The following is a 9,738-nucleotide window of genomic DNA, read 5'->3' on the forward strand; positions in this document are numbered from 1 at the left end:
CGGCGGGAAAGCAGCGGAGATGTCTGGGGAGGACTCGTTGCAGGTCAGTCAGCGCCGCCGAGTCCCGAGAAAGGGTCTTCCCCGACGGCCGGCAGCGTCCTGTTGGGGCGGGTGTGATCTCCCGTGAATCGCGGGGAGATCCTGCTTTGGGCACCGGGCTCAAGCCCTGGGCGCGCGGAGCAGCTCGCAGCGCCGCTCCCGCATTGGTCCTGGGCTCGGGCGCAGGTCGTGGGCGCCGCACCTCCCTCCCTCCCTCTTCAACGTCCCGTCAGAAACCCGCGTCCCCGCGGCCGGCCTTGCTCACACACGGCTGTCGGGAGTTGCCCACTTGCCACGCGCACCTGCCAGCATTGCTATCACGTACCAAACCTTCGGAGGGGCGGCGGCGTCTCACGACGCATCCGGGCAGGTGGGTTAAAGCAGGGCCGTCAAACTCGCCGGGGCCCAGCTTCAGCGCGGGCTGTGTGTTCACAGGCCGCGCGGCAGTGAGCCCCCCTCGGGCTGCGTGCCCTCCTGATGCCATATCGTATGAGACCTGCCACACGCATGCTGCTGCACCGTGTACCGGCACTGCCCCTGGTTCACCCCAGCTCCCCACGCCTCGCTGCGCTGCCCACTTGAGCAGTGGCAGGAAGCAGGGCCCAGCCCTGGAGACTGGATGTTGTTGCAGCCAGAGCAATGCGGGGGAGCAGGAGCCCAGGGGCTGCAGCCTAACCCCTCATGGGCCACGTGCAGCCGGCGAACCACCTGGACAACCCTGGATCAAGCTTTGCTCTAGATTCATGCTGTGATCCAATCCCAGTCAAACCAGCTGGTCCTGTGTATCTGCTGATTCAGGCTGAGTCAAAGATAGACCATCAATATGATAATGGACACGTCAAAGTGGCTATGCAATACCGCATGCCCAACTTTTCTGGGTTGACTTCAGAGATAGATAGATAGATAGATGTGAAGTCAGCCCGGAGAAGATGGGCATCAGGTATTGCATAGCCACTTAGATGTGTCCATCATCCAAAAGCAGCAGTCTGTGGTGATGGCAGGATACCTGGCATCAAATTTTCCTCAGTGAATAGTAAACAACATATTTTTATATTTTTACTATAATAACAAATACACTAGTAACATTGGAAAAGGGCAGTGGTAGAGATGACTGACAGTGAAGCACTGGAGGCACTCTCGACACTCAGGACGGGTAGATTTTGTTTTATGAATCTGAATGAGAGATGTACATTTAACTACAGGACTAATGCCATAATATCTTTTGACCGTATTTTGCTTAGTTGTGCTTTTGTAAACATTACATATCATCTAGAAATCAGTGCATATTCCAATAGTCATATATGTTTTTGCTTTGTTATTAGACTGACTAATATAGTACTAGCTCCCTAGCACATTAGTGAAGTATCTCATTTCTCTTTAACTAAAGAAAAATGTATGTTGTGTTGTTGTGTTCTATGTGATGCATATGTGTGCATCACCTGAACCAGTGCTCACATGCAAATGTGGTTTGTCTGATGCTTGCCCCCAGGGAGACTTGGCTCTGACTTCCTCCTGCTGGAAGGGGGTTGCTGCTCTTTTCCTATTCAACCCTTCCTGTATATGTATGACTTCTTCTGTCTGTCACACAGTCTCTTCTTCCAACCTTCCTGTAGGTTCGTCTTTTGTTCCTCTTATAGTTTCTGAGCTTGTGCATCTGCTGCCCCAAAAGGCTTTGGACTCTTTATTTTCCTCTACCCCTTGGCCTTTTCCTAAATGCCAGACATCTCCCATTGCCTTTTCAGCTCCATATAGCTTCACTGGTAGCCCACAATTTCTTATAATATCTTTGAACTGCAGAGCCACAGTTTTATTCCCTTAGGAGAGCTTACCTTCAGTCTCCTAAAAAATAATGGTGGCTAGTGGCCCTCTAGTAAGGACAGCCTCGCTTCCACATGCCAGAATGATGGTCCTACTGAAAAAGGGCAGTTCCTTTACAAGAAAGTGAGATGCCAGTGATGCCAAAATAGAGTTCTGCACTAGTCCTTGTGAGATGGGTGAGTTCGACAAACACCAAGTCAAGTCCCAGAATCAGCATATTCTGACATCAAAATTTCACCATAGAACAAGTTTGTTGTTAAGGAAAGCTTTCAAAAATGCTGCAACTCCCCAGGAGTTCCTGGTCTCTGGAAAGAGAAGGCTATTCCCAACTTCCCTGTGACTGTGGTGATGGGATTGTGGATGGGACAGCAGGTACTGAGCGGGGAAACTCTGTTTTTATCCCCAGGTGTGCGTCTCCTTCGAGGAGGTGGCTGTGTATTTCACCAAGGAGCAATGGGCTCTGCTGGACCCCAGTCAGAGAGCCCTCTACAGGGGTGTCATGCTGGAGAACTATGAGGCTGTGACCTCACTGGGTAAGGATTCTTGCCAGCTGGGGTATTAGAAGTGGTGGGATCTCTGTGGTGCAGCATTTCAGAGGGATCAGCCCCCTGAGCTGAAGGTTGCATGTGATAAATCTGTTCCCACCACATTCTGTTCAGACACAGTGGATGAGCTGATCTGGGCCGCATTCAGAGCCTCCACACTGTGCTGTATGTCCCTGCTTGTGCACCTGTGCATAAAAATGCACTTCAGCCAAGATGTTACATCTTGTGTCCCACAACTGGCTCTAGGCCTAGAAAGTTGGCATATTTGTGCTGTCTCCATGTGAGGCGATCACAACAGTAAAGTCCTGGTCTGACCTGCTTTCTTTCACTGCAGCAGGATTCCCAGTTCCCAATACCAGCTTGATCTCCTGGCTGGAACAGGGGGAAGAGCTGTGGGTCACAGATCTCCAGGACTCAAAGGAATGGGAAATCCCAAGAAACACCTGCACAGGTGAGAAACTGGTTAAACAGATGGCTGACATCCATTATTGGCTTAAACAACTACTTTTCTTTCCATGAGTTGTGCCTCATCTCACCTGGCTTAAGATTTTCTCTGGTCTGTGCCAGATCTTTTTGTGAGAAGCAAGGCAGGTTTTGATGATATCTTTTTCTTGAAAACCCATTATATAGTTGGGAGAGATGTTAGACAAACTTTGAACTACAGAGTGCCTTTCTTTAGGTGCCTGAAACTTGTCTAGCATTTCTCCCAGTCATAAAGTTGGTCCAAAGAAGACAGCAGACAAAATCCCCTTGCTTCTCGCGTGTTTTCTGGACCATCACAGCTACAACAGCACTCCAACCTGCTGCAGGTGGCAGATGTCACTCATGGTTTCCCTTCTGCCCTGACTGGGACCAAGCAGAAGTGCCTTCTTCCTCAGTGCTGTGAGCAGGTGTAGAGGCAGAAATTGCCTCCTATTCTCTGGGATGTAGAAGGGCTGTTTAGACACCCTCACAGCTATTGTCAAGCGTCTTTTATTATTATTTTCCCCCCTGTGTCCCTTTTTGAAGTTTCCTCTCTCCCTGGCACAGGCATCCATCTGGATTCGTTTCCTGTCTCAGAAGGGGATGGGATGGTGAATGAGAGCATGGAAGAGAGTCCTCAGAAGGGAGATCTGCAGCCGGGGGAACCCTACACCATGCTCTGGGAGGAATTCAGAGGGGACACATCTCCATACACCAAGCAGAAAAAAGAATGTGAGAGGTTATGTGGGGCAGAAAGGCTGCTGGAAAACTGCCCAAGGATCACACTGGCTGATGACACTCACCCAACGGGGAATCAGGAGCACCTGAATGAAACTCCAGTCCAGCAGGGGAGCTACCTCATCATCCACCCATTCATCCACATGGAAGACAACCTGTACCCTGGCCTCACCTGTGAGAGGAGCTTAAAGAAGTCGGGCCTTAGCATCCGCCAGCGCATCCAGGCAGGAGAGAGACCCTATAAGTGCCCTGACTGTGGCAAGGGCTTCAGCCGGACTTCAAATCTCCGCAAACACCAGAGGGTCCATACAGGGGAGAGGCCCTACCGCTGCCTGGAGTGCGGAACGAGCTTCATGGGCAGCTCGTCCCTCGTTACACACCAGAAAGTCCACACTGGGGAGAGGCCCTACAGCTGTCCTGACTGCGGGAAGGGCTTCAAGCATCGCTGGGACCTGATTCGCCACCAGAGAGTCCACACAGGGGAAAAGCCCTACAGTTGCCCTGACTGTGGAATGGGCTTCACGCAGAGCGTGCATCTCCGTTCACACAGGAGAGTCCACACGGGGGAGAGGCCCTACAAATGTGCTGACTGTGGGAAGGGCTTCAATAACAACTCAATCCTGGTTTGCCACCAGAGAATCCACACGGGGGAGAAGCCCTACAAATGCCCTGACTGTGGGATAGGCTTCAAACAGTACTCGAGCCTCAGTTCACACCGGAGAGTCCACACGGGGGAGAGGCCCCACAAATGCCCCGACTGCGGGAAGGGCTTCAAGGAGCGCGTGCAGCTGAGTGTCCACCGGAGAGTCCACACAGGGGAGAGGCCCTACAAATGTCCTGATTGTGGGAAGGACTTTAAGCAGCGCTCTGCCCTGATTTCCCACCAGAGAGTCCACACAGGTTTGTGGCCCTACAAATGTCCTGACTGTGGAAGGGGTTTCAGCCACAGGTGGAACTTGAATGACCATCAGAAAAGCCACACAGGGGAGAAACCCTACAGCTGTCCTGACTGTGGGAAGAGCTTCAAGCGGAGCTCAGGGCTGGTTTCCCATCAGAAAATTCACACGGGAGATAAACCATACACATGCCCAGAGTGTGGGAAGAGCTTCAGCGAGAGATCCTACCTTGTTATACATCAGAGAATCCATACAGACGAGAAACCATACACATGTTCAGCCTGTGGGAAGAGCTTCAGTCAGCGATCCTACCTCATCAGACACCAGGGGATCCATGAGAGACCCTACAGATGCCCCGAGTGTGGGAAGAGCTTCAGTAAACGCTCAGCCCTCGTTTTACATGAGAGCATCCACACAGGAGACGGGCCCTACATGTGTACTGTCTGTGGGAAGACCTACATGGCAAAGGGCTCCCTAACATCCCACCAGAAGCTCCACGCAGGGTAGAAGGCAGCAGGAACTCTCTCTGTGGAGCAATGAGTCTGTGCCCTCCTACAGCACAGTAATTTGAGTAGGAGTAAGGAGGTGGAGGGTTGTGGCTAAGCGAGGAAGGAAGAATGGATACTGAGTAGATGGAGGGTTTCAAATAGAGATAAAAATACCACCTTGCATTTGGTCTCTGAGTGGTCCCTGTAGCCCCCAAAGCCTCTCAAAATGTGTGGCTATTGAATGTTCTTCAGGGAAGTAGCAACTGGCAATGAAAGCAGCTGTTCTGAAATGACAGAGACAGTGACTCTGTACACATGGCCCTTCCTTACCCCTTTCTGCTCCTTCCCCCCACCCTCCTCCCCAGGGTATGTGAATCCAAGAGTTCATAGTCATAGAAACATGGTCATAGAGAAGTAGGGCTGGAAGGGACCTCCATAGGCCATCTAGTCCAACCACCTGCCTGAGGCAGGCTTCTCCCTGTCCAAACCATCCTGTACAATCATCATATAAACTCGACAGCAGACTGCCCTCAACCCTGACACAACATAGATTTAACACCCTAACCTGCCACAGGTAAAGCAGGGGAGCCACAGCAGCCAATGTCCTGTTTCTATAAAATGTCAATAAATGCTTGAGAGGTCCCTGATAGAACATCATGCCCTCCACCACAGAAGAGAGCAAAAACTCCCACAATCCATACCAAACTGACCATGGGGTGAAATTCCTTCCTGACCCCAAATACGATGATCAGTTTGAACCTGAGCGGAGGGGCAAGACCCTCTACCCAGGAACCTCTGGCTTTGCTCATAGCAGGAAAATTGACACACCCCAGCTGAAGTCTTCAGCCTTAGCTGTTGCCAACACCCAAAGCCTCTGGGGAGGCTTAAAATCACTCTCACACATTTAATAGGATGTGGGGCGTGGGGGGATCAGAGCACCCAGCAAAGCTCAGAATCATGGGAAATACCCATGGTAGAAAATAGGCATAGCTATACCTATATTATCCCCAACCAGTGACTGTCGAACCTCTTCTTGATCACCTTCAGTGATGGAGAGTCCACAACTTCGCTAGGCAGTCTGTTTCTCTGCCTCACTGCTCTTAACAGTGAAGAAGGTTTTTTGGCTATCCGATCTAAATTTACTTTGCTGCAACTTCAAGCCACTGGTCCATGTCCTCCTTCCTTTAGCAAGGGAGAAAAGGTTCTTTCCCTCTTTACAGCAGCCCTTTAAGTATCTTAAGACTGCTATCATATCCCCTCTTAAGCGTCATTTCCACAAGCTGAATGTACCTAGCTCCTTCAGCCTCTCCTTATGATTTGCCTTCCAAGCTCTTGATCATCTTTGTTGCCTGCCTCTGGACCCTCTCTAACTTCTCCATGTCTTTTTTAAAATGTGGAGCCCAGAACTGCACACAGTACTCCAGCTGAGGCCTAACCAGTGCCAAGTAGAGGCACTATCACCTCCTGTGTCTTGCCTTGCACCTAATGCTTCTAGTGATGTAGCCCAAAACTGCATTAGTATTTTGTGTGACTGTATTACCCTGCAGACTCATGATGAGTCTGTGGTCTACCAAGACTCCCAAGTCCTTTTCCACAGAGCTGCCATCCAGCCAGGTGTCCCCCATTTTGTGTTGGTCTTTTTGATTAATCCTGCTGAGGTGCAGCACCTTACATTTGTCTGCATTGAACTTAATCCTGTTAGTTCTAGCCCAACTTTCCAGTCCTGCCAAGATCCTTCTGAATTGCACTCTCATCCTCCAATATGTTCACAATCCTTCGTGGTTTTGTCATCCACAAACTTGCTCAAGATGATTTCTATGCCAGCTTCCAAAATATTAATAAACACATTGAATAACATTGGACCCAGGGCAGACCCCTGTAGGACTCTACTCAAAACCTTCTGCCATTCTGACATGGACCTGTTAATAATTACCCTTTGTTAATGGCTACTGATCCAGATATCTATCCACCTTGTAGTAGTTTTATCCAGCCCATGTTTCTCCAATTCGTGAGGTCCTGCCGGACCTTGTCAAAAGCCTTGATGAATTCCAAATGCACTGTATCCGCAGCATTCCCTTCATCCACCAGTTACTATGTCAAAGAAGGAGATCAGGTTTGTCTGACACAACTTGCTTTTTATAAATTTGTGCTGGCTTCTTGTGATCAGCCTTTCCTCCTCCAGATTCTTGCAAATTGCATTAGGATATGCTCCAGTAATTTCCCAGGTATTTAGGTGAGCTAACTGGTTTGTAGTTCCCCAGGTCCTCCTCCTTACCTTTTTTAAAGGGGGATACTACATTGGCCGTTTCCAGTCCTCTGGTACCTGCCCCATCTCCCCCAACTTCATGGAGATCGTTGCCAAGAGCTCTGAGATCTCTGCCAGTTCCTTCAGGACTCTGGGATGATGCTCATCTGGCCCTGCTGAATTGAATTCATTCAGACCCAACAAAAAATCTCTGCCCGTCTTTTTTATCTTAAGGGAGATGAGGTCAACGTCATTTACTTGGACTTTAGGAAGGCCTTTGACTTGGTGTCCCATGGGGCTCTCAAGGTAAAACTAGGGGACTATGGGCTCAACAATTCAATGATCAGATGAGTGAGAAACAAGCTGTGGGGTTGGACCCAGAGAGTACTAATAGCTGGATCTGCGTTGATCTGGTGGAAGGTAGCCAGTGGGGTCCCCCAGGGTTCAGTATTTGGACCAGTGCTTTTCAACATCTACATCAATGATCTGGAGGTGGGGGTGAAAAGCACACTGGCAAAGTTCACTGATCCAGGCAGATCTAGATGGGTGGACCAGAACCAGATGCTGTTCAACACTGAGAAGTGTAAAGTGCTCCATCTGGGGAGGAAAAATCCACAACAAACTTACATGCTCAGTGGTGCTACACTAGCTAGCACCACATCCAAAAGGCACCTGGGGGTCATAATTGACCATAACATGAATATGAGCCACTAGTGTGATGTTACAATTAGCAGAGCAAACAATACACTGTCATGCATCAACTGATGCATCTCAAGCAAAACTAAGGAAGTTATTCTCCAGCTGTACTCAGCTTTGGTGAGGCCGCAGCTGGAGTACTGCGTCCAGTTCTGGGTGCCGCACTTCAAGAAGGATGTGGAGAAGCTTGAGAGAGTCCAGAGAAGAGCCACTCGTGATTAGAGGCTGAAGAGCAAGCCATACAAGCAAAGGCTGACAGGTATGGGACCATTCAGCCTAGAAAAGAGAAGACTTTGTGGGGGATTGGGTGGCAGGGGCTAGGCAAACAAGTGTTCACTAAAGCGCCCCAGAGGAATGCCAGGAGCAACAGTCATAAACTAGAAGAAGGTTTCAGGCTGGATATAAGGAAAAACTTTACAGTTTGTGTGGCCAGACTGGAATAGACTCCCAGTGGGGGTGGTGCAGGCACCTACCCTGGAGATCTTCAAAAAGAGACTGGATGCACACCTTGCTGGGGTTATTTGACCCCAGCAGTCTCTCCTGCCCAGAGCAGGGGGGCTGGACCCGATGATCTCATGAGGCCCCTTCCAGCCCTAAACTTCTGTGAATCTTCTCCCTCAATTTTCCCTTTCCTTATCCAGATGATCCCTATTTGGTGTCTGGAAGCTTATTCTTTTGTGAAGACTGAGGCAAAGTAGCTGTTGAGTAGGTCTGTCTTCTCTGTATCTTCAGTTAGGAGTTCCCCCTGGTTTGTTATCAGAGGACCTGCAGCTTCCTTGGTCCTTCTTTTCTGGTCAGCATACTTCTGGAACCTCTTCTTCTTGTCCTTAACCTCCTTTGTCAGGTACAGCCCATTCTTTATCTTTGCTTTCCTGATTTTGTCCCTGCAGGTTTTTGCTATTTCCTGGTACATGTCCTTGCACACCCAGAATGCTAAGTACAATGCTTAGTTTATCAGACGTCAGTGGAGGTCTGGGGAGGCTTATGAGTCAGTTACTGATATAGGGTCAAAATTCTGCAGAAAAGTAGGGGGGTGTAGGTCAGCTTGCACTGTTCTGACAAGGCTGCTTGGTTGAATTGTTGGAGCAGGTGGGTGGGGGATGCAGGACACCTGGGTCCTGCTGTCAACCGTGGGGGACTAGAGCAGAGAAGACTGGGAGTGTAGACTTCTGGCTTCACTGTCTGCAGTTTGAGCACTTTTAAATCTTTTCTGTTTTTCTACTATCTGATGGCATAGCCTCCTAGGCAGCATCTCCCTCTTCCAGCCCCACCTCAGGGCTCAGTTGCTTAGCAGGCCCAGTGGAGCTGGAACACAGAAGTGGTTTAAAATGGTTTTGGACTTGCTCAGACTGCTGTGCTTCATCTTATCTTCTATAAAGCCCAGTGGTATGAGTGAAAATGCCAATTTAGCACTGGTAATACGGGTATTTTCAGCTGAAAATATATCACCGATGTCAACTACAGTGACACTCCATGCAGGCTGAAGCATAGATCTCAGAGAGACTTCCATAATTTTATGCATAAAATTTAACTTGCATAAATTTAACTTGCATAAATTTCTGGCCATAATTTTATTGTGCAATTGTTATATCATCTAAGCATCAGTGAAAAGCATCCTTACATGATACCGGTTCTATTCACAGGACACAATTCATCATGCCATTTCTTCATTTTCATAATATTCAGCAACAGCTTTCTGTATTGATGACTTCTGTGGTGACCGGTTAGCATTTGCTATCTGTGGGATGGTAGACACCCTGCCAGCAGACTTCCTGGCTTTGATTTCTTGTTTTAATATTTTAGCCGTACAC

General features: G+C 49.1%; 1 protein-coding gene across 2 annotated transcripts; it reads left to right on the top strand.

Annotated features, from left to right (window-relative positions):
- On the top strand, positions 1 to 6,352 carry LOC106723051 (zinc finger protein 436-like). 2 transcript variants are annotated; one of them, XM_014526453.2, is made up of 4 exons: positions 1 to 43; positions 2,264 to 2,390; positions 2,737 to 2,853; positions 3,432 to 6,352. In XM_014526453.2, exons 1-4 carry the CDS (start codon positions 20 to 22, stop codon positions 5,003 to 5,005), a joined length of 1,842 nt encoding a protein of 613 aa, XP_014381939.1. In that variant the 5' UTR covers positions 1 to 19; the 3' UTR covers positions 5,006 to 6,352. The 2 variants fall into 2 exon arrangements, with proteins under 2 accessions (XP_014381939.1, XP_025049234.1); XM_025193449.1 differs by having other exon boundaries at positions 2,740 to 2,853.
- Positions 6,353 to 9,738: the final 3,386 nt, after the last annotated feature.

The sequence above is a fragment of the Alligator sinensis genome, unplaced genomic scaffold (genome assembly GCF_000455745.1).
Source record: "Alligator sinensis unplaced genomic scaffold, ASM45574v1 scaffold1307_1, whole genome shotgun sequence".
Lineage (NCBI taxonomy): Eukaryota > Metazoa > Chordata > Crocodylia > Alligatoridae > Alligator > Alligator sinensis.

Bases quoted from the DNA above. Each gene is read 5' to 3' on its own strand.
- LOC106723051 (XM_014526453.2), top strand. From the start codon at position 20: ATGTCTGGGGAGGACTCGTTGCAG. The intron at 2,391-2,736 runs GTAAGGATTCTT...CTTTCACTGCAG, and splicing joins TGAGGCTGTGACCTCACTGG to CAGGATTCCCAGTTCCCAAT. The intron at 2,854-3,431 runs GTGAGAAACTGG...TCCCTGGCACAG, and splicing joins CCCAAGAAACACCTGCACAG to GCATCCATCTGGATTCGTTT.